This window comes from Anomalospiza imberbis, chromosome 6, assembly GCF_031753505.1.
Source record: "Anomalospiza imberbis isolate Cuckoo-Finch-1a 21T00152 chromosome 6, ASM3175350v1, whole genome shotgun sequence".
NCBI lineage: Eukaryota > Metazoa > Chordata > Aves > Passeriformes > Viduidae > Anomalospiza > Anomalospiza imberbis.
In genome coordinates, this window is record NC_089686.1 from 61,706,548 (window position 1) to 61,731,614 (window position 25,067).

General features: G+C 39.7%; 1 protein-coding gene across 1 annotated transcript in view; it reads left to right on the forward strand.

The window, feature by feature from the left end:
- The window catches only part of METTL15 (methyltransferase 15, mitochondrial 12S rRNA N4-cytidine), a 75,681-nt gene extending 66,751 nt beyond the window's left edge, over positions 1-8,930 (forward strand). The window contains exons 4-5 of the mRNA XM_068194821.1: positions 1,538-1,716; positions 8,373-8,930. Of these exons, the coding sequence (XP_068050922.1) occupies positions 1,538-1,716; positions 8,373-8,818 (625 nt within the window). The 3' untranslated portion in view covers positions 8,819-8,930. The remainder of the gene's footprint in view (positions 1-1,537; positions 1,717-8,372) is intronic.
- The last annotated feature ends 16,137 nt before the right edge of the window (positions 8,931-25,067 follow it).

Genomic DNA, 25,067 nt, shown 5'->3' on the forward strand with positions numbered 1-25,067 from the left:
CCTTTCACTATGGTTGTTGCTATGATACTACTTGTCTCTAAGTTTTTTTTTGTCTTTTGTAAGGTACTGCAGGGGAGTGAAAAGTGCCTGAAAGCGAAGAAGAGAATTTATTAGGTAGTTTGTATGTTTTCTCTGTTTAGTAAACTCATAGATGATGTTCATAAAATACCCTGAACTATTTCAGTAGCAAAGTGACAGAGATACAGATACATAGATTGAAGGCTTACACTGTTTAAATTGTGGTAAGTCCTGTAGTTTATATGACTAGGTAATTTCTATTATCTCAGGAGATTATTTCTATGTAGATTCTTATGCCTTTTAGTGAAAAGTAATGTGAAATTATCTTCATTAGCAATTGTTTTCATAGCAGGAGATGTGAAAGAAAAGATCTCTGAAATCATTTCTGGCTAGAAAACAACATATGATGCAAGATGGCTAAAATGAACCCATAAGAGGCAAGTTTATATTCTAAAGCTGGCTGAAGAGAAAGGTCACACATAATTTCCATCCTAGCACGATACTGGAATGTATTTATTCTTAATTTCACATTACTTTTCACTAAAAGGCATAAGAATCTACATATAAATACTCTCCTGAGATAATAGAAATGACCTAGTCATATAAACTACATGATTTACTGCAATTTAAACAGTGTAAGCCTTCAATCTATGTATCTGTATTGCTGTCACTTGGCTGCTGAAATAGTTCAGGGTATTTTATGAACATCTTCCATGAGTTTACTAATCAGACAAAACCTACAAACTACCTAACAAATTCTTTATCCTAAACCATTAAGCATGGTTTATGAGAACACTTGGAAGCTAAAACTGTTCTAAGTGAAGTTAGGGAGCAAACTCCACCTAGACCAGCAAGAAAAGGGGATTTAAAAGGTGCAGGCATCGTTTATGAGAACACTTGGAAGCTAAAACTGTTCTAAGTGAAGTTAGGGAGCAAACTCCACCTAGACCAGTGAGAAAAGGGGTTTTGAAAGGCACAAGCATGGTTTATGAGAACACTTGGAAGCTAAAACTGTTCTAAGTGAAGTTAGGGAGCAAACTCCACCTAGAGCAGCGAGAGAAGGGGATTTGAAAGGCACAAGCATGGTTTATGAGAACACTTGGAAGCTAAAACTGTTCTAAGTGAAGTTAGGGAGCAAACTCCACCTAGAGCAGTGAGAAAAGGGGATTTGAAAGGTGCAGACATGGTTTATGAGAACACTTGGAAGCTAAAACTGTTCTAAGTGAAGTTAGGGAGCAAACTCCACCTAGAGCAGTGAGAAAAGGGGATTTGAAAGGTGCAGACATGGTTTATGAGAACACTTGGAAGCTAAAACTGTTCTAAGTGAAGTTAGGGAGCAAACTCCACCTAGAGCAGCGAGAGAAGGGGATTTGAAAGGCGCAAGCTGTTTTCCCAGCACTGCCACCTCCGATTTGGCAGGCTCAGAGGCAGTGTGCAGAGAGTGTGTGTGTGGCTCTGGCAGCTCACCTCTGGTGGCTGGCAGCTGGTGCCAGAGGCTAATTGGCCGCTCTGTGCCTAGGTGCCCTGCCATGGCCACGGCTGCTGATGTGGTGAACGCCCTGGACCAGCGGGCGCTTGCGTCGGTGCTCCGCGCGTACGGCGAGGAGAGGCACGCCAGGAGGATCGCCTCTGCCATCGTGCAGGCACGCAGCATTTACCCCATCACCAGGACCAGGCAGCTGGCAAGCATTGTTGCAGGTACCCTCATTAATTCTGCGCAGGAGGAAAGGAAATATTAATCCCCACAGAGTCCCAGAGGGATCTATTTGTACTCGGAATAGTGCGGAATCTAATCCTGCCCCTTCTGCTCTGATGTCAGCTCCCTTTTTCTTTTTTCTTTTTTTTTTTTTTTTTCTTGCATTGTAGTTTGACAATTAGTTCAATAATAGATTTAACATGAAGTGATTTATCATTACGCCGACCAAGGTGAACCACAGAATGACAGCAGCCTTGGGTATTCTTTATCCTGGCTATTGATCCTTTCAAATATCAGATATGTCATATCTGTCTTAGTTTTAAATTTCTGTGTTTTAATATTTTAAGGGGAGGTACCATATCAGTTCCCAATTACGAGTAAAGTCAGGTAATTCCTGTCTTTTTAAAGTATCAGGAAGCCCAAAGCAATACATGGCTTGCTTCACCTTGTGCATGCCGACTAGATCAGCCTGAAGAGACTATTGAAACACTTCATCTTCCTTGCTCCTCACTGTAAGCAACTTGAAGAAAATGCAGTTAGGCAGGAGCAGTGCTTGCATCAAGACCCTTTACGTGTGTGTCCTCAAGGAAAAATATAAGACACGAATCCTGTTCGTTAACATAATATGTAGCATCAGGGTGTTTTTATTTTCTTAACCGAATGATGGAAATCACTACATCTTGTCACAAATAAGTCTAAATTGCTGATTTTGAATATAGACCTTTAAGATCCTCATCCAAATTTAACATTTGCTAAAGAACAGTGTAAAATATTTTACCGGTATCCTGAAGAGTATTAAAAATTTCATGGTATTCTTAAAAATTCGTGTTACTTAAACTGGAAGTCTAAGGCACTTAAATTTAATGATGGAGAAACTAAAAGGTCTGGATTTGTAGAAGTCAGGATACTTTAGCAAAACGTCCAGTCAAAGGCTCAAAGTTTAGCTGATATGATGAAAGGACCTGAAGGCACTGCTTGCTGTTGTAAGCCCCTGCTGAAAATATAGTCAATATAACCAATCTTAAAAAAAAAATCAAAGAGATAAATCACTATGAGGCTTTTATAAACCTTACACTTTTAATGTCCTCATTAGCAATATCCTGAAATAACAACTTTGAGCTTTGTCCTATACATTACGTGCTTTTTGAAAACGTGTTTATTAGGACAGTGTACTACTACTGAGTTGGAGGCCACTGTCTCACTGTGTTAAAGACATAGCATGTTACAGACAAGCAACTCAGTAATTCTGAAACAGTTTTGTGCCATAGCTGAGACTCAGGGAGTGAAAATACTGGTGTATGAAAGACAGCCATTGCAGATCCCTTCATGTTTAATGTGCTGCATGTGAGTCAGCAGTTGATGCTCACTTTCTGTGACCATGGGAAGGGTTTTTCTGTCCTCACTCTAAATTCCCTGCTGTATTTGAAGAGCTTCTTGACCAGTAAGTCAGGTGTGCATCAGGTAGCATGCAGGCCAAAAACAATGAGTCCAGCACACATCTGCCAAGACAATAAGTATGTACGTGTGGTGGGCTTTTTTGGGAGTACACAAGTAACTGTAATGAGTTTAGAGCTGTTACACTGATCCCTGCTTGCATAAAACTTCCTCCAGTTTTCATTTGGTTCATCCAGTAAGGAAGCACTATGCTGGGATCCTATCAGTTTTTGAACTGATTAGGAAAACATTAAGGAAATTTTTCATAACTGTGATATATTTTGATTCATTTATCATCTGTAATTAATAGATATTCTTACATGAATATATTAATATGAATTGGTGAAGTTATTGGGATAAGCCAGAGCTAAAGTGCCAGAGACCACAGCTACAGGAATCTCTTGATGGCACAGCCCAAAAAAACACTGACTAATCCAGGACTTGACCAGAGTAAGACTTGTGACCTATTAGTTAAATGTTATGTCCTCTAAGAAATAAAATATCAATTAGAATAATAAAATCTTGCATTTCAGATTTTGCAGTTTCTTTGTAAGCCTGATTATCTTCTAGAACAGGGTCATTATTTTGGCTGGTATAGGAACCAGGACACATGCAAAACAATCTAGCCAATGAAGCTGGGTGTCAGCATCTGAGAATCTGTGTAGTGTCTGTATTTCTATCTGCTCTTATTGATTACTGTGGCTTCAGATGTTCTACAGCTCCCAGGTTTTATCTGAAGGTCCAGCTGATAATCAGAATCACAGTGAATCTAGACTTGGACTAACCTGAGCTTGGAAAATTTAATTTCTTTTTATGGAATGCTAGATTTCTGGTCTTTCCTACCACCCCCCAGAAGGTTAGAACATGTGTTGCTGTTCCTAATCAGTTGGGAGATAAAAGTCAAGGATGTAGTTTAAAAAAAAAACCCAAGGAAACAAAACAGCATTAAAAACTTTTTCTTCCTCCTGGTGTTGATAAATATTATCCAAAAGGCTTCTGATCTGTTTAAATAAGAGCTCTAGGAGCTGTGGAATCTGCAGAAGGAGGAGTTTTGGGAACAGCATCTTTTCCTGCAGCACAGTGGAACTCTTCTCAGTGTTTATAGTGTTCACAGAGCTGTTTGCAGCGTTGAGTGCTCTGTAAATTCTGAAAATCAGTAGTTCTCAACTGAAGGGTTGTGCACAGATGTGTGACAGTTGAGTAAGAAGTTCTTTCTGGTGTCTTCTGTTGTACCTCATTGGGAACGCTAGGTCGGACTGCATGTGCAGGAAGACTCATTAAGAATGCTGACATTTTTAGAATGCAATTTTCATATGCTTGTCCTGTACCACTAATGGTCTATTTTGATTTCTTTTCAGGGGGCAATATACCTTTATGTCGATACATTTTTGTTCAAATTTTTTTTCTGAGCATTATTTGGGTGCATAATCTATTAACAGACAATCTTGAGATCATGTAATCATTTGGCCTTAACTTGAAAGGAGTTTTTGATGGCATGTTAAAGAAATTTTAGAAGTTTAAAAAAAGACTTTAATTGGTAAAGTCAATTTCCTTCAGACTGGCTCACTTTTACAGACTTTAATTATCAGTTTGGAAATTTGTAATATTGCCTGCATTTCAGATGGGTGAGAATTAGCACTGTACTGAGGGAGCCTAGACAAAAGGACATTGGTTGTGTCACAGAAACTTATTAAATGCAGTGCTAATTCAACAGACAAATTCCTGCAAACAGGTGCACGCTCTGAATTAATTTTTACTCTCTCCCACTCTCTGACACTCTGGGGACTTTTAAGAGTTCGTATTGACAGGCACAGCACACTGCTAATTTCATTCACAGGCTTTTAAAATTTCCATACGTTTCAACATGAGAACCTATTAGATTTTTTTAAAGTGTAAGTATCATCAGGGCATCCTAGAACTAAAAATGGTTATTTCTCTCATTGGGATTTCAAACCAGTCATCTAGCCAGAAGCGTGGTGTTTCTATGAATGAAATTGATTTTACAAGCTTCCCATACAGATTTTTTTTAAATGTTGTTGTATGTTGAACAGCCAGTTACCAGGAAGGATTTTCTTTAAGTGTCTTGGTAACTGGAGAGGCCTAGATGAAAAGTGATGTACCTGAGCAGAAAGCACAAATAGATTTTTATTTAACTGAACTAGAGGAGTAAGAGTGATAGGGGAGATTTTCACCCATGGAACGTAGATCAGAACCTATTGCCTTTGCTAAAAATCTGAAGGCCAGTGTGACAGAAATTACACTTAATATATAATAATAACCAGAGTAGAATAACCAGAGATTACATTTATTAGTTAATCCCAGTCTTTGACAGTAGACCAGTAAGTCTTTGAACATGCAAACAGTTGGATTTTGTTTTTAGTCTGGGAGGGTTTGGTTGCGTAAAATTGCAAAGTGGCTGCATTTCTTTACCAATTTCCTGAATATTAGTATTCTGTACTTTATTATAGGACCTGCAGTGCTCTTTGTGCATGTTCAGCTGAGGCATGTAAGGTTGTATTATATTTACAGAATATATCTGGGCCTTAATTAATTTTTTTTCAGTGTGATAAATTATTCGTAGTAATAAATTAATTTCAGAGTTAATTGTCATAGAAGCTTATTGTAGGAGGAACCTGCACTCAACAGCCATGGCAGGATAAGTGGAAGAGCTTTCCAAAGACCTGTTAGTGTCCTAGTCATGCCGATAGCGTCATTGTTGTTTTATTTATCTATTCAGTATTGCAGTTGCAAAGTGTCGGTGGTGATGAGCAGACCAACGAAAACCTGCCCAGATAGCAGCATGCTATGTCCATTTACATTTTTTACAAGGCCTTTTGAAGTTGAATTTAGATTCATAGGATGGTTTGGGTTGGAAGGAGCCTTAAAGCCCATCCAGTTCCAACTGCCCTGCCATGGACAGGGACACCTTCCTCTAGACCACATTGCTCAAAGCCTTGTCCAGCCTGGCCTTGGACATTGGCAGGAATGGGGAATCTGCAGAGCAACCTGTTCCAGTGCCTCCCCACCCACAAAGGGAAGAGGCTCTTCTAACTTCTGATGTGATTCATTCTATAGTTCTGAGCGTCCTGCCAGTGCTGCTGGCTGTTACTTGACCTTCAAACAAAGTTGTGTTGGTTTTGCCCAGCACCTTCCTTTCTGTTGTGCGCTAAGAGACAGTTCTCATCACACACAGCTGGCACTCAGTGGCTGTTCCAAGGGTTCCATTTCCAAAGAATCCATTTATAGGTGTGCAAGGAGACATGGAAACAGACACCGTGCCAGTAAGCACGAGCTTGGTGTCGGTTTCTTGGGATTCCTCATGCTCTGTGGTTTCTAGCTCTCCTTTTAATTGAGGTCTCTCATCAAAAAGAGCTTTGTGACGTCTACAACGGCAGTACACATTCTTTTTATGATTCATGGTCAATACAGAAGGTTATATTCTCAAAGACAGAAATTACACTGACTAGCTAGTGTAGCTTTTTCTAGTTTGTAAGTGATGGAGAAGCCTCGCTCCTGCAGGCTCCATCCATTTACTCTGTTTTGTGAGACAGCTTCAGGCCACAAATTCACATGCTCTGGGGAGAATTTCACATTCTTTGTTGGGAGAAGTCAATCCTGTTGCCACTTTCTGTCTCGAGGGATTCAGACTTTGAGGACTGGAAGCAGCCACAGCTACAATGGGGTCTCTTCAGTGAATTTAGAAGCTGTTAGCTTTGGAGATCAGAGGAGGAAGGTAGGAAAATCAGTTTTTGCAGAAACCTATCTTAGGGACATAGCATGCATGATAACAGCTTTGTTAATAAGGATTGACTTTTAAAATCCCATTATTTTCCACTGTCTTTGCTGAACGCTGAGATTACTTTTGTGTTTATGATACGCTTTGTGAACACTTAGGCTCACTTAGGTAAGTTAAATCTTACCTTTAAAACTCTCAAGAATTACACTAATAAATTCTTCTGTGAGAGCCTGTTACAGGTAATGATATCTCTATTATTTATTTTCAATCACCCATGCAAATCTGAATTTAGAGAAGTAGTTTCAGAGGCACAGCATTCCCTCTTTCACTTCACTCTGTAGAATATCAGTTACTTGATTGTGAGCTGTATTTACTTCAAACTCTTTTCTTCATTGTGTTGTAGCTTAGCACTGACATGAAATTAGGGCATGCTAATACATCCTAATTGTACTGCCTCTTGTTTAGAAAACTAACTGTCCACTTTTGTGCTAGCATTATTTATTCAATTTATCTCCACCAGACTCCTGTGGTCACATACATAATAGATGATAAATTTACTCAGGTTTCACAGATCTTACAGGATTCTTGCACTTTAGTCCCTCTGATCCATCAAATCAGCCTTCTCTAGCCTTTGTTCTGTACCTATGTAGTGAAAGTTCAAGCTTACAATACATTGAATATTGGTATATTAAAATTTATATCAAAATTTCGGTCTCTGCAAAAACTTGTTTGACTCATAAGAATTCTGGGAAAAGGAAGAGGGAATTTTGTGCATCTAACAAAAAAATATTTAATCTAGTGGTTTTAGGCCTGACAAACCTTGATACATTGTGCTGTGTAGGCGTGTGAAAACACAGCAATGTCAGCTGCATTTTCTAAATTTCTCAAGGTATTTTGCGAACATTTGGAGAAGCACAGGCGTAGTGTTCAACAATTGCTATTCCCAAACAAGGATGCCTCTGTTAAACTTCAGGTAACTCACTGAAAGGTAGTTATTACCAGGTAGACATTGTCTTCAGTTATCTCTGCCTGTGAAGAAATGCAGTTATCCGGGAGGCAGCAGGTAAGATTGTGTCCACTGTACATTAATTTTTTTTTTCCTTAAAAGCAAAACACAACCACAAATACCAAACTGACATGGATTACACTGAGCTGTAAAGTGAGACTCGTCTGTCCTGTTTTTTTTTTTAATATTGACTTCAGCCATTATTTTTTAGTTGAAATTGGTGATGTTTTTGGAGGAGGAACTTCTCTAAAAGGTTCTAGGGGAAAAACCCAACGCTTAGCCACAAAGCATCTTAATTTAATAGGCTTTACGTTCAGAGATGTGAATCCAAAACATAAAATAAAGGTATGTTTCAAAGAAGGAAGCTCACTACTCAGGGTTCAGTTTTGACGATGCTTTCCTTTAAAGTCATCTTGCCTGAGTGGATGTCAAGATGTAGAAATATTGAGTTATTAACAGGCATATTTTCAAATGTGTGACAGGTGCTTTTCCAGCATCAGCGCTCTATGCACGGAAGGACTTGCTTCAGAGACCTGTGCACGTTGCTACTAAAACTTTCCAAGGCCTGAGAATATTTGTGAATGATGAGCTCCATGAACTCCTGATAGGGCTGAAGACAGCTGAGAAGTTTCTGAGGCCTGGAGGTCGCCTTGTAGCCCTGTCCTTTCATTCCCTGGAAGATCGTATTATCAAACGTTTCCTTCGGGGCATTGACATGACAGAAAAGTACAACCTTGGCTCAAAGCAGAAGATAAGACAGGCTCTGAAAAATGCCTCCGAAGGAGAAGACACGCGAGGATCTCCCTGTGGAAAATCCAACTCAAAGTGGATTTCTATACAGAAAAAAGTTCTCACACCCCAGGCCAAGGATATTCAAACAAACCCAAGAGGAAGGTCAGCGAAGCTAAGAGCTGCTATTAAACTCTAAACCAAAACATATGATTGCATGATTGTATCATTTCCTTCAATTCTGTTTGCCAGAATGATAACTGGACAGATATTGTCAGACTGAAAAAATAAAATGAAGGCTGTTAGAAAACGTTTCTTTCTTACCTTGGTTCTTCTTTTTGGTTAGGAAGTAGTACAGAGGATGAAAATGCAAATTAAATGCATGTAAGTGGGTGTCAATAATTATACAATACACTAATTGTATTTTTTTTAAAGAGCATCAAACACCAAGTTTATAAAAATTGCAGGTTTGATGTGTTTGTAGTATTCCCTTTAAATTAATTTCAAAATCCTGGCATTGACAGTCCAAATTCAGTAGCTAATTGAGACATATTTTTATGGGGGTGGATTTCACACACCTAATTCGGATGTCTGGTTTAGTCTAGAGGAAGTTTAATCTAACCTAAGAATTCTTGCTCTGTCTCTCTGTCCCAGCTAATTGGTGGCATGAATGCCTGTGGGACAAGAGCTAACTCTTAAACAAAGTGACTTCAGCATGCCATGTTCTGTCCAGGAATTTGTAAATGCACTCTTAGCTTTTTTAAAATAGGTATTTATGTCTGAGCGATCACCTGGTTGTTTAATGATTAATAATTGTAAATAATACATGTATCCTGGGGGAAAAGGGGGTTCTTAAAAAACCACTGCTGGCACTTGGACACTACAGTAAAGCAGTCAGATTTGTACTTGAGCATCTCAATTTCTCCCTGCAATCACAACTTCTGTGCACAGATCCACTACAACTTTGAGGTGTCAACGGAATTACAATTAGCCCATCAAAAAAGCAGTGTTGTGGGTCTTATGAAGTATTCTCCTTTGCTGGTGATCATTTATTAAGAGGTAAGTATTAAAATATTTTAATTTATTAATCAAATTGTTCTAATGTAATAATTAAATAATCATTAATTATTTTAAATGGTGTTTTATAATTATTTAATAAATGTTTAATAATTATTTTAATAATTGTTTATTATTATTAAAAATAATTAAATAATATATGTTATGTTCATTTAATAATTAATTTAATGGTTTAATTTAAGTATTAAATGATTTCAATTTAGTGGACAGGTTAAGAGCCCACTCTCAACTAGCTTTTTGTTTGGCTGCTATACTCAGTTGTAGAATATTTCATATAATTTCTTGTTTAGTTACTATGAATTAAATTTAGTTTTGGGCTGATATTTTATCTTAAAAGAACACTGGTTTTCTAGTTTTGTTTGCTACAAATGAATGGAAAATAGTACAAGTTTCAACTCCTTTGACCTCTGACTCATCTCTTCAGGACCTCTGACTCATCTCTCTTTTTTCTTCAGGAAAAAAGTCTTAATTTAGATAATCAAATTGGTACCAGGATTTCATTTGTGATGTCTGAAACTTGGTGGGTAGAATAAAAAAATGCAATTTCTGACTCAGCTAAATGACTACTACGCTGGCTTCTGAGCAACTGACTGGCTCATCCTGAACTTGGCTTTGATCAAGCATCCTCTTGGTGTTGATGTAAATGATTATTTCCTGGTAGTTTTTGGGTCATATTGACACAAGTTGATATTTAGGTTCACTGTCTGATATAGAGCATACCGAAATAGCTGGATATTGGTGAATTCCTTGGTAAAGGTAAGTCATAGAATGTGTTCTTAGGTATAGATGACAACATCTATCACTAATCTGAAATAAATTATGATGGGCACTTCATTCTTTTCTGAAATGTCAATATTTTTCCACTAGCTTCATTATACATGCTGCTTAAATAAAACATTCCACTTCAAATAATATTGCTTACCCTTGTCATGTCTCAGCTGTTGTTGAGACAACAAACTCTTCCCTATATAGACTCTTTTTTTTTTTTTGTGCAAACATTAAATATAAATAGCTAAGGTTATTTTTAGCTGAGATTTCATACTGGAATGTATTTCAATTGTAGATCTGAAAAACTGTGCCTCCAGCATAGGCTCAGAAGAGTTGTAGAGCCATGCTGAGCCTTGTTCAGGATGCACTTCAGGGAAAGACCATCCAGTTCTTATAGCAGAATTGGTGCCTCAGAAATTACCTGAAAGCACTAAAATTCCTTATGCTTAAACCAGTGTTTAAAATCCACACTTCCCACACCTAAATTCAAAGGCACAGTTTCTGGGGATAACTGAACTACTGCATACAGGGTTGTGTAAATGCACTCCCTCATTTAGGAAAAGAGGCCTTTATTTGCCTTTAGGTTGGAGTTGCACAGCCAGGACAATACATAATTTGTTGATTTTTTATTTTTCCCTTTAGAGGGTTTGTTTCTGTCCTCTCAGCATCTCGTCACTTTCAGCTTTAAACCTGACATATGGAGAGTCCTAGAATTTTAACCTCTTCTTGCCTGAAAAAACAACTTCTGGTTTCCCAGAAACACCTCTGGATATGTTTGCTTAAAGCCTTCTTGTACCTGTAAGCATTTCACTTCATTTCATTAAAAAATGGGGACTTTTTACACAGATATGCAGCGATAGGAAAAAGGGGAATGGTTTCAGTTAAAAGATGTAGCTAAAGAGGATTTAAGGAAGAGGGGACAGATTTAAACTGGGTGTCAGAAAGGAGTTCTTTACTCAGAAGGTGAGGCTCTAGAGCGGGCTGCCCAGAGGAGCTGTGGCTGTGCCACCCCCAGGCGCCCAGGGCCAGGCTGCGTGGGGCTCTGAGCAGCCTGGGACAGTGGAAGGTGTCCCTGCCATGGCAGGGGACAGGGAATGGATGGTCCTTAGGGTCCCTTCCAACCCAAACCGCTCAGAGAGTGTGAGCCTTAGCGAGCCACATGAAATTTTGTGAAGGGCACTGGGCATTGATCTTGCTAGCCGAGCACAAGTCTGCAGAGCACACCTGGAACCTTTCTGACGAGGTGTGCGTGACATGCTGCTGAAATTAACTGGTGCTTTGCCACAGTTGAAAATTATATTGAAGGAGGGCACGGCACCCGGTGGCAAACATCTCGCTGCAAACCAAAGCTTGCTGTCAAGGTACCAGTGATCACTTCCAAAATGTTCCGTTCAGCCTAAGCAATGCGCACTTTAATACAGCCAAATGCAAGGTCATCTACCTGCCAGGAAACAAAAAACATCGTGCGCTGTTTGTCAGGGAATGCGACAAGGGTGTGGTCCTGTGCACAACGGGAAGGGTAGAAACATCCACTGGAGGCAAACATTTTGGAGAACAGCACGTGGTAGTTCTGGTGCCATACAATATGTGCAGGCAGAGCATGTTGCTGGAGTGTATTTTTTCATGTTAGTACTTTACGTGAGTGGGAAAAAAATTAAAAGGGATAAAACCCACCTATCATTATTTGTATGCGTTGCAAACATGCTTTCTATTGAATTTACTAGATAATAGGATTTAATTAGTTAATCCAAATTATTGTAGAAGTTGGTATGCTGTCAGAAGTACCTGCCTGGTAAAGAAATTTGCATAGAATAATTATTTGAAAATTAGACACACTTATCCTGTGACTACAATATTTATAATAAAAAATCTGTTCATTTAAAATGTAATTAACAGTCTAAACACAATTGTCTGCATTTACAGCCAGTGAGGGCCTACTGACAATTATTGCTTCCTGAAGAGAAAGAACCAGTTTGATTGTTTCATAATGCAAGTAATATTAATATAAGGAATTAATACCTCTTCAGTTTTGGTTGGTTGGGGTTTTTTTTAGCTTTCACAGTTGAGTATTTTATCAGTAGTCTTTTACAGTCACATCTGCCAAGATTGCCACTTGACTTGAACAAAATCCCAGTGTGAAACGTGAGTTTTTGTGGAGATGTGTGGAGGTATTTGAGAGATGGGAGCTGGAAGGAAAGGGGTACAAATGGGAAAATGCTGACTTCAGTGGACACTCTTGGCAAGTGCCTCCTCCAGCAGCAGATGTTTTGCAGTCTGCTTTCCAGAGTAGCATTTCTATGATTATTAATGATTCATGTAATTGCTCCAAGATTACTTTTTGCACAGGGGCAGGCACGGTGTTAGTTGGAGAGCTGGTGCTCCTGAGCAGTGGAACAGCAGCGAGGAGAGCTGTGCCCTCAGGAAAGGTGATGGGCAGGGGAGGGAGCGTGGCAATAAGACACACATTGTTGGAGATTTGATTAATTTAAATTTTAAAATAACTTAGTTGCTTTAAGTAATCAGTCATGACTCACTGGTTTAAGTATCACTGTGCAAAAGTGCTGGTGAAAAATGAGACAAATTTGAATAAACAGAGAAGTAATGAACTCATAAGTTGGTTTTTTGCTGTCCATCTTGCTTAACATCTTTAGCAACAGTAAGAAAGGGGCTCAGGCCTGGTTTCCTTGTGCTCTTCTCAAGAAAGAGCCCTTCAGCAGGGGTAGTACCATTTACAGCAGGATTTTGAAGAGCGTTCAGTGGAGGATAGGAGTCAGTCTTTATATCCATACATTCACTTCTTCATAAAGCACCTGCTTAAAACTTATCTGCGAGTTAAAATAATATGAAATTAAGTTTATAAGTCTTTCAGAAATATAATGAAATGCAGAGGCCATTTTACACTGGAGTTATACTGCAATTAAAGCAGGATTTTGTGGATTAATTAAGATTTCATTGCTACAAGTGAATCTTGCAAATAATTTAAATGATGTAGAACAGCTTTTTCCATTCCCCTTCACCCAGACCCTGTAGAAAATAAAATACAAAAATATGTTGCATTTTAAAGATACAGGCAGTAAAGTTGAAAAGTCTCTAAAAAATTTCTTCGTGAGGTTGATATGCAATTTTACCACAATTTCACATATGCAGTTTTGTGTTACTTGTTCTGTTCATTGCTGGGCTTGGCCTGTTTGGGGATGAACAGCAGCAGAGGGAGGGCTCAGGGTCTGCCCGTGGGTGCTGAGCACGGCTCCTCATGCACAAAGAGGTGATAGTGGGGAGGTAAATATGTTTCTAAATATGATCTCTGTGGTTTTCCCGCTGTCTCCTCTGCAGTTAGGATTGTGTTTACCTTTCTGGATCCTCTTTAGGTTTATTTCAGGTGAATGAGAGGGAAGGACTTTTCTTTTTTTGGTGAACTGTAAAACCTGTCCTTAGAAGTTGATTAAAACTAATACTATATAATACTTTTCTGCTTGACATATTTCACTGATGGCATGCCATGTGTTTCAGTTTTGCTATTACATCACTAAATCAGGAAAAGGGGCAAATATTTGTTCATGGGAAATCAAAGCTAAAAAAAACAGAGCAAGTCGTCAGCTGTCTAAATTTCTTACTGACGTAGCTGTATTTATAAAAACGAAAAATGTCTTCATTGTACCTTGATCTTCAGGCAAATCTTATTCTTCCTGTTGCTTTGACAAGTTTAATTTGATTGGCTATAATGGTGAAAAACAAGCCAGAGGGGTTTTTTGAAATTTGTTTCTATGGTTGCAAGTTTAAACTTGACAGCTTGTGTATAGATGTCTTCTTAAAGGAGAAAACTGGAGATACAGCACCCTCTGTCTGTCCTGGGAGTACCTCTGGTGTCTTCGGAGAGCACCTGCCAATGAACCCAGGAAGAGCGTCTTTATTGCCAACATGGAGGTGCAAGAAGAAAACGTGGGGATAACTGATTTTACAGGTCAGCAGTTGCTTTAAGTTACCTTAACTGGAATTTTAAAAGAACAGAGGTCATGTTCTTAGCCAAAAATACTTCAGTGGAGATGCCTAATTCAAAACACAGAAAAACAACCTCGTGCAGTTTCTCAAAATTTAAAATTGGATTATTATTAGAATGAAACACGTATGTGTAAAAGTTCTGTCTATTCTTTAGTGTCCGTACAGTTTTTGCAGACATAACAGTGGCAAATACACTTCATGGTTTTGACCATTCATTTAAAAAAAGATGCCTCAGCTGTGAAACATTAGTGAATATGACAGAAACTGGAATGAAAATAAATGGCACTATATAAATCACATCTTAAAATTTATACATGCTGGAATACCTAAATAACAACTTAGGTTTGATGTACTCTGTTGTCATCTCTTCAGTTCCAGTCTGTGGATGTGATTCTGGCAAAGACAATATAGAAAATACAGTCTGTGCGTGGTTTGTATTTGTACTGAAGGTACACTAGAGCTTGGAGTAGGTTTCTGCTAGACTTACAATGTTATTAGAACTTTATATTAGCTGTAATTATACTAATGATATTAACATAGCATTAACAAGGTCATAGCACAAGTTAGTAACTGTAAAAAAAAACCCTGAAGCATGGAGATAACTTGTACACTAAAATGTGTGGAAGCTTAGTAATCTCTTAGTCATCAACAATTCAGGCTAGGAAAGCTGCTTTTTTAATTTGAACATTATTTTAAGCTCGTCCCTCCACATGTTTCTTGTAAATTATAGATTTTTTTTTTTTTTAATCAAGTAGTTTCACACGGAAGAACATCTCCTGTAGATGTTGCTAAGAACTGAATTAAGAGGTACTGACAGTCCTGGCTGATAAGTATGTGAAAGTGGAGATATCATGAAGCTGTGTTGTAAGGCAGTGCAGAAGTCACATTCTCAGCAGAAATGACACATGCATGCCTGTTAATGCCTGCACAGCCTGCAAGCCTGGTCCTGCAGCCTGCAGCTGTGCCTCCAGCCTTGCTCTGCAATCATGGAATTGTGGAGGTTGGGAAAGACCTTGCAGTCATCCCAGCGCTGCCCAGCCCGTCCCTCAACCACGTCCCCCAGTGCCACAGCAGGCATGACGTGGCTCCAAGTCCCTCCAGGGGTGGTGACCCAGCCACTGCTCTGGGCAGCCTGCTCCAGTGCTGACAACATGGCATGCCTTGTTTCTGAAGTGGCCCAAATGGAAACTGAGATCTTGGTAAACAGTGAGAGCTGGCAGAGCAGGGGTTAAAGTCAGTAGGCTGATCGTGGGCTTCTTTGGAAGCAGAAAGGACTTGAAACTCTGCAGAACGAGGTCCACTGAGTATGGGGCAGTGCAGGCTGACTGCCAGCACTTGTATGATAGTGACTAAATATGATGGTGCTGAATTTAACCAGTTCTTGGTGTGGAGGCAGGTTCACTGGGGTATACTATACTGCATTCCAGGGTGGCTTAGTGGGTTTTAGAAAACTAAAGTTAGGGAAATTATAACTAAAAAATCCTTGGAATTGAAGCTTGTGTATTTCTTTTAACTGCCTCTCTTTGAGAGGGCAGGAGGATGGCAGAAAAATTATTTGAGACAAAAGGGTATTTAGTCTCTAGTTTGTGCACCTATTACAGATACGAGAAGTTTCCACTGTTGTAAAAAATACAATCTCTGTACCTAAACAGCACACATCCTGTAGTTCTCACTGCTACTCAGGCTATTACGAGCTAACAGGTGATGTGAAATTATAAAAGAGAAGATTAATTAAAGGGGCCTGGCAAATGCCCTGCCATGTGTTTGTACTGCCCTTGGTAGCATTCTAAAGCAGAGGTGATTAAGGGATGGCTGGGCATTTGTCACACCAGCCTTTCCACCAGGACCCTGCCCGTGTTTCATGTCTGTGTGTGAAGTAAACACAGCAGCACTGGGCTGCAGCCTGCACACCTGGGCAGGAGCCAACAGTGTGATGACTGACTGACTGGGAGATTAAAATCTCAGCCTCCCCTTAAAGTGTGCCAGTATCTTACTTTTTGGAGCACTGACTTAAGGCTTTATGAATAAATCTCTAGTTATTTGGAAAAGAAGATATCACAGGCTCAGCGTACAGGGTATTTTCTGGTTGCTGTTTGGACTTGGTAACTTTTGCTCCTCTAGGCAAGCTGGCTATTGTTCTTTTAAAATGAAGTGAAACAGCAGCAGCGGTCAGCATTTGTCTCTGAGACAAAAATAATTAATGAATCTAATTGCAGTGACCATTAGATCCAGTTGTATACCAAAGGGAGCACAGCCCTCCATAAATACCACATTTCCCAATAGTTCAGTAATTCAGAAGGATATTTAAAATACTCTTTCACAGTTTATACACTCCCATAGTTGCAGTTGGCAAATATTTTACTTGACCTAGTCAAGTTTTAGCTGCTTTCAGGATTCTTTTTCATTTGAGCACTCTCTGTACAGAAAAAAAAAAAAAGTTACAAAGTGGTTGGCTTTCCAGAGAAAGGGCAATTAATTCGTTTTTTCAAATACAGTCTTGAGCAAAGAGAACTTTGCACTTCTTTGTTTAGTGTTTGGGGTTTTTTTGTTTGGTTTGTTTGTTTGTTTGGGGGCTTTGTTTGTTTTTTAACTTTGATGAGGAAATAAAGATCTAAGGATTTCTGCCGTAGTTTCTCCTTTGAAATAATTAATTATTTGTATTAGGGATACAGAATTAATGTTGTCTGCTAAACAGAACTAGTGGCTATCATTTGTGCTCCCCCTTACCCAGGGTGCCACCTGTGGCTTTACTCCCAGGCACTCCCTATAGCCTACAGAATATCAGGCATTCCTCAGCAGGCATTCACAGTTTGTTCCTCTTCATTTAGCAGTGAGGCTGTGCAGTCACTATGCTGAACTTGGGTTTTCTTTTCTCTAAGCAAAACCCTCACCTGTAATTCTGCTTCTTCTTGCACGTAAAGTTATGAGATGTTGCTGTGTTCACGTCACTGCGTCAGGCTCGGTGCCGACAACACTCATTACCTCTGTTGTTCATGGTGCTCCGGGTTTTCCCATGGGCATGAGAATATCAATTTTCCTGAAACACTAAGGCTGAATTCCAGCCTTCATGGCAGCAGAGAAAACAATGCAAATAGAAGCCCTTTATCCTTCCCAGAACTATGACAGTAAAGTATAATCCTTCTGTATTTCCCTATTCCATTTTCTCTCTTTCCCTCCTTTTAAGTTCTACTTTACTCCTTTCCACCCTCCATCCCCTCTCGCTTCCCTCAGGATAGCCACGTCATTTTTGGCCCCTTGCTTCTGCTTTTTAGGAACTGCAGTTCTTTCCATCCTCCCCTGCCCTCTGTTTGCCACTCCAGAAGGTGCATGCAAAGGTTTGAACTGGAGGAAAAAAGGCTCTTTGCTACGTCCTGCTTATGTGTGATTTATCAGCTAATCAGGTCACCATCAACACACCAATTTTTGCTCTCTGAAGAATAACAGCCTCTCTTAAGCATGAACCTTTACAAATGCATCCTTGAAAGTATTTCTTACGCTTTATATCCTGGGAGGAATTTTGAAAGAATTTGAGGCTGGACCTCTGAGTATTTTAGATGATGGAATTTATTTTTCTTTTCTTCTACACAGGCAGGAAGGGTGAGTTGGGCTCACGTCTTCACTGCATGGCTCAGAAGGCCTCAAGACCTTTTAAGGATTTATTGGCCAACAAAACACTGCCAACAAGGATATTTGTTTTTAACCCCATCCTTAAATATTTCGTGTTATGGACCCATGCTACAGTGCAAGCTCTCTTAGCCAATCCTGTTATGACACACAAACCCACAGTGCTGCGTTCTAAACTCCTTGTTTACCTCTGTAACTACTTTTTTTCTGTATCTTAAACTCTGAAACTCTAAACTTTCCTTTACTTAGCTTCTGTCTCTGCTTTAAGCTATAAATCAACATTCTCGCTTCTAGCACCTCAGTTTGGGAACCTTTTCCAAGGTCTCAGATCAAATCCTGGGTTTAATTCTAAGCTTTGGCTCACAGGCCCAGGTCCTGAGAGTTCCCTGTGTTTCAGATTCCACCAAATTCCCAGTAAGGTTGTCGCTGAATTTAAATGACTGCGTGAAAATATTTATAAATCCAGCTTTGTAATCACAGTTTTTGCCAATGAGCAATTGCCTTAGTCTTGAATGCCAGGTCAGTCCTGTCTAGAGGAGGTTGCTGAGTGACAGAAGGCACTTTACCAGAACTAGACTGACTCTGGGGACAGCTTTGGGGGAGCTGGAGATCTGGGGTCCCCAGTTTGCCAGCTCCTCATCCTGTCCCTCACGCAGTCCTGCGTGACAAAGCAGGCAGATGTCTGGGTGTGGCTGGCTCTGTCAGCTGCAGCCTGCAGGGACTGTTCAGTGCTGCTAAGGGCTGGAGGACACCTCTGGCAGAACGTGGTGTAATGGGTGATTGTGCAATTTAAAGTTGCCTTGGGTGGCCATAAAGACTGAGGGTTGTTGTTGGATAAGGAGGATCATTTCATCATTCTCAGGAAGAGCAATGCACACGGCTTTTCCTGGGCAGGGTAAATTGGAGGACTCTATCTTCTGCAGTGGAGAGAAGTGTTCCATTTGAAAGATGGCTCTTTGGGAATATCTCCTCCAGTGATTAAAGCCGAGATATAATTCAAATTGCCTGAGTCATGCTTCCATAGTTTCCCCAAATTATGCCACGCTGGTGGGCAGTTAGCAATTATATGGTAAATCCATAATCCTGTGTTAAATCCAGCAGCTTGAAATGCTCTAAGGCTTTAAAGCGTTGTTGGGGGAAAAGTTGAGAAATGTTAGCATGTGTGTGACTGGTATCCAATTGGCTTTGACAATTGGTATTATTAGCTCTACTTGCATTCACTGCAGCCACTGCTACCTTTCCAAAGTCCAAGGAGAGGGGAGTTGCAGCCCACTGCATGCCCTGACAACTTGTCGTGGCAGAAAGGGGCAATGGCACAAAAATAACATGTTCCTTATTGCAGCAAAATGCAGAGGTAAAGTTTAGGCAGGCCTGAAGGGTTTTGAGATGCCTGAAAGTGACACAAAGAGCTGTGATTTCACTTAAAATAATGACCTTAAATCCACACAATCTGTAATTACTTGATGTGAATTTGTTTTAATAACTCATTTAATAAAAACTGTGCAGATGAATGTTACTCCTGGAAATGAAAGCAATTTAGTTAAAGCAGAGCTATTAATCCTTGTTCAACAAGAAATTTATTAGCTTGGCAGAGCCTATGTTGGTTGCAGTTGGGGTAAAGAAACCATTTCTCTCTCACAACCTTTTTTCCTGAGCAGGCTAACCTGTCTGGAGCAGCCTGGGTTTCCATCAGCGATATTCTACTTAATAGCTCATCAGCTGACTTGCAGGTATGTCAGGCTGTCATTAAATAGCAATTCATGTTTTATCTTCACCTGCTTTCTTTGCAATGCCTGCAATTGTCTCTTTCTAGCAATCTTAGCAGCTAGATTTCCATTTAGTATTATTTGAAGTAGTGTGTGATGAGCAGCAGAGGAGCACACCACCCTAAAATAAATCAGAAGGAGGCTGACAGGCACCGTTTTGGCAAACGCAATAGTGTGGGCTTTGGTCCAATAGGGGGTTGGTTTGGTCCAAGCAGGCTGAGGACTGTTAGAACCCTGTAGTCTTTCATGTGAAATGGCCATGGAGCCCCTCTCCAGCAGCATCTCAACAACTCTTTCTCATCTCTCCTGAGGTTAAATCTGCTGGAGGATCGGTGATCTGTGACAGATGTCTGTAAATAGAAAACCCTATTGATCTAGGGTGCATTTTATGCAGAGATTAGCTGGCAAAGATGCTTGTTCTCCCCCATACTGAATGTAAAACATTGCTTTTTCTATCTAGAGAGAGAAAAGATGAAAGTTAAGGGGGTTTTGGAGCATTTTTGAATAGCAGAGGTTAATAGGCTGGGAGTGTGTGCTTTCCTTATTACCCTTGCTTCTTTCCTCTCATCTGCACTCATCAATAAATAAATGAGTTAATTAAAAAGCTGTTTCTAAGGGACAAAGTACAGATCCTTAAGATGTATCAAAGTCTCAGTAAAAAAATTAACCACTGGCCTGGAGAAATCCACCCAGAGTTATGGATGGATGAAAGCCCTCAGCTGTGCTGGTTTTTATTGTCACAATGAGCTGCACAAGTTGCAATAATAAATGAAAATATATGCATATCTCTGCACCAGTGGGCCCATGGCAAGGCCCCTCATGCAGAAAACATGAGATGAAAATCCTGTTTGCAAAAATATCCATATATTTTTTTTTTTCATATGTATATACTTAATAATAATCCCAAGATTTTGGAAATGTTCCAGATCACCAGGATGTGTAGGGGAAAATACTCAGCATCTAATTCAATGCCCATGGGAGATTCTATCTGATGCTCAAGCAGCAGTTTATGAAATGTGTGTCTGCATGCAGAAATGAGCACATTATTTAATATTTTAACACATTATTTAATGTGTTTCGCCAGGTTTTATTTTTATGGCCTCTCTTTTCTGCACTGCAGGCTGCCTGTGGCTGTTTTGCTCACCCAGGCATCCTCTCCTTGTCCATCAGGACCTTTGCTGACCCAACTTTGTGTCCCTTGAGAACAAAGCCACATTCTACTAGAAGAAACCAGTTCTGCTTGCAAAATGCAAGTTGGACTCTGCTGAGTGTTTTGCCTGTGGTTGTTGCTTATTTTGGCTTATCTGCAGGGAATCAATTAAAAAACTTCACTGGGATGAGCACAGGTCCTTGTGGAAAAGTCCTCATCTCATTCTCTGCACAGATTAATCAATTAGGTTAAATACTGATATTCCCAAGAGTATTATTCTTGTATTCAGTGGTGTTAACAGCCAGGGTAAGTAGGTGCTGCTGTTCAAGTACAGCCCAACACTGCAGGTGCCTTTAATGCAGCAGTAATTCACTCAACCCACAGCAATGCATCTTGTGAAGAGTAAATTGGAAGCTTATTAGCCAGCTTCACTTATCTGAGAATTAGGGATGCACAGAAGCTGAAACTGTTAAAAAGTATTTTCAGAATGAGGGTTTTCATTGGCCATTCAGGTGGTCATTCAGGATGTTTGAGCCTACGCAATAAATTAAAAATAGCTGTGGTGAACACTTGTGGAGAAGTCCTTCCTAGTTTTTCACAGGAGTCAACACATACTCATTAGTAGAAAAATTTAATTTTGCCTGCTTAGTTTTTTTTAAAAAAATAAATAAGCAGTAGCAATCACAGACAGCAAAGAGTGGGTGATTTGTTCCTATTATTTTTCTTTTTAATATGAACGTGAGGCCTACAGCTTTGTGATTCAGTTTCATAATTTCCTCCCATTTAACCTAAGTGGCTGTTTGGGGAAAGATTCCTTTCCTTGAAATATAGTTCATGTGTGGGTTTAATATGTTCTTGCAGAAATTTATGATTGTTTTCTTTCATAATCTTGGCAGAGTTTCAGTAATTATATCTTTCTTTATTTAAACTCTTGCAGGTCTTAAAACTAACAGTGTTATCACCTGCTTCAGCAGTCTACTTTCTTTAAACTTTCAGGTATTCTTTTCTAAATGAATTAAATTTGTATTTAAAAATAGAGTTGTGGCACCTCTGCCTGTATAAACAAATTCTGGTCTTCCCATTAATAACAATCCATCTGCTGTAGATATTTCCAAGTGCTCTGTAATGGGGCTGGTCCTCTTCTCACAGGGGAAGTAAAGCAGTCAGATTGAGGAAAAAACCCATCGAGAGGCACTGCTAAAAGTGGTACTGATTGTTCCACAGGGCTGGAGTTATCTGAAATAGCAAATAGAGCATTTGTAAATTCTCTCACCTTCCAGTGTTTGTCAGAGGGATGAGGAAACTTCTGGTGCTCTTTATCTCCTTAACCTTTTAGTCATTTCTGATGAGGAAGAAGGGTAAATAACATAAATATGTAGTGATCATAAATGTGGGTAGACTCACACATCTCTGTAGCTATTTACAAAAGGCATGCATATAGAGAGCTAACTGACAACAGAGCTGTTATTAATATAGTTACACTATAGTTTCTGCTGCAAAACTGTCGTGGCACCAGCACAGCCTCAAAATGGTATTATTGCTCCAACTCCATCTTTATTGGCATGTTACTTTGTCTATAAAATGAAACATCCACCCCATTTCTAATAAAATTCTGGTTTGTGTGTGTATGGAACACCTTCTGTTGAGTAAAGCATCACTTAGGCAATGAAATGCAAACTCAAGTAACTTGTTTCAAATTATGCCAATTACTAGTCTTAAGGTCTTTATTGATGCGAAGGTCTTGAGGTGTAAACTGAGGGGATAAACATTTTCTCTTACACAGAGCAGCTTTCACGTGGTTGTACCACTTAGTTGCTGCTTCCCAAGAGCCAATTTTTGGTCAAATTCTCTCTTTTCCCTGCATAAATCCTATTTCTTCTCTTCATGTTACTGAAATAAGGCAGAGCTTGTCAGAAAGTCTTAGCTTGTTGCTAATGAGAATATTGCTCCTCTTCCAAATGATGACCATTGGAAAATGCAAATTAGTTTCATTCAGAATGCTGAAGGAAATAGGGTTGCCTACGTACCTGAAAACAAGCACTGGGCTTTTTCAGATTTCAAGTAGAAGCAAAGAAAATTCTCCTCTTTTTTTTGGGCCCAAAATGAAGATACAGGAAAAATAAGTGGAGGAGGTTTTGGCCATTCCTCCATCTCTGTTTCACTTTTCTTTACATTTCAGAGAAGCTCTGCAGGTGTTTTATATCAAATTTCCATTTTACAGAGATAACTGTGACAGCATAAAGAGTGCTGCAGTGGCAAATACCTTCTAAAGCCTGTGAATTTGTTTACATCAGAGAGCTCACAGGAGAGGAGGATTCTGGATGAATTCTACACTTTCTGTTTACCTGAGCACAAAGTTCATGTCTCTGTGCTGTTTTAACCAAACTAATTGTGTGTTTATGCAGGTCTGGTATGCAAACAGACGAATGTGCATACTAAAGAAATATTTTATCATTAATTACCATGGCCATCCTTAGGGTATTGGAGAAGATAAAGCCTCTTACTTCAAGAGGAAGAAGCCCGACTAATGAAGGCAAGTTCCTATGTTAGTGGCTTGTAAGCCCTTAAATGTGAACAACAGTAATGGACTGCACTTGTTAATCCATTTACTGCAATATTGTCTTGCACCTGTACCCATGTGACAGCTGAGAGACTGGCTCACAAAGAGAGCAATTCCAAATTGGGATGTTGGAATGTAAATAATTGGAATGTGGAAAGAGAGATGGAAGAAACTCTGGGGTAGTTTGAAGGCAAAAAAAATTATAGAATAAATAGATGTAAGGGTGAATTTTATAGAAAGCTTTATGTCACTGCCCAGGTCTTTCCAAAGACAATGCATAGGTGGTTTTCCCAGTCAGGCTTGATGAAGAAATGGCAACTATCATGTAAGGATTTATTCTGTACTACAGGGGAGTGAAATAAAAGAACACCATTTCTCGTTCTAGGTCACTAGATTGTGTTGACCTCTGCTATTTATGTTTGCTACCTCAGTAGCTGGAAATGGAAAATGTTGGTAGAGGCACCTACTTTTTCCCAGCTGTGTTTTGTGGGGGTTTTCTTTTGACAATAGTGGGAACCAGCACACCCATTTTCTTCCCAGAAGGCCAAGGAGTTTATGGTATGTTTCCTGTCCATGTTCAGTTAATGTTTAGTTAAGAACAAGATGAGTCAATGTCTGTGTTTCTGCTGGAGTGTGACGTGGCCATCGTTGGAAAGAGCTGTGTGTGAACTGAGGTGCAGAGAAAATAATGGAAATAATGCCACTAAAATGACACAACTGAGGTGGCAAATGTCATTCCTAAACTCCAGATTCTTCATTTGTGATGCTTAAAATGTGTTTCTTTCACCTTTGTGAGGTGGTTTTTTTTATGTAGTGCTAATTTTGTAGTCTGTGTCGCACAGTGGAAGTCACAAGGAGGCCCTATGTTTCCTTAAACCCTCTCCTGTAGTGCGTAGCTTCCACTGACATGTGAGTGATGCTGCAGAGATGTTCTGGGCTGTAGCAAATTGCCAGATCTTCTCTGGAAAGACCCCACTTCTTTTGGAGCTGTTTGTCTGAGGTGCTGCTGCTGCTGAGGAGCGCGCTGAGTCACCGAGCACAGATGTGGGCTCTGTCCTCCCATGGCTGTATCAATTATTCTTTCTTCCTCTATTGCTTAATGATACACCAACTCGTTCCACAGAGCGTGCATGACTCAGGGCTTGCCTTTGCCCCTGAACTATTCTTCTCTTTCTGAATCACAGCTTGGATTCAGGAAAGATGTGGAAAAGGGAAGGACGTGGTAGGGGTGATGCTTGAGGAGACCACATTGTGCCATCCTTGTAATATTAGGTGCAATTCTTAAAATGGCACTTTTCCTTAAACACCTGTGTTATTAATACGTGGAAAAACGTAGTCTGGAAATGCTCAGGGGTTCAGCTTTCCACGAGCCACAGAAGTTCAAAATTTCTGTTGAACCTCTTGTAACCCGAAATGAGTTTTAGACTTAGATGGGATGTTTTCCTCATTAGCTGATTTGAGTGAGTTCAGAAACACTATATATGAAGCCTTCCCTTCATGATTT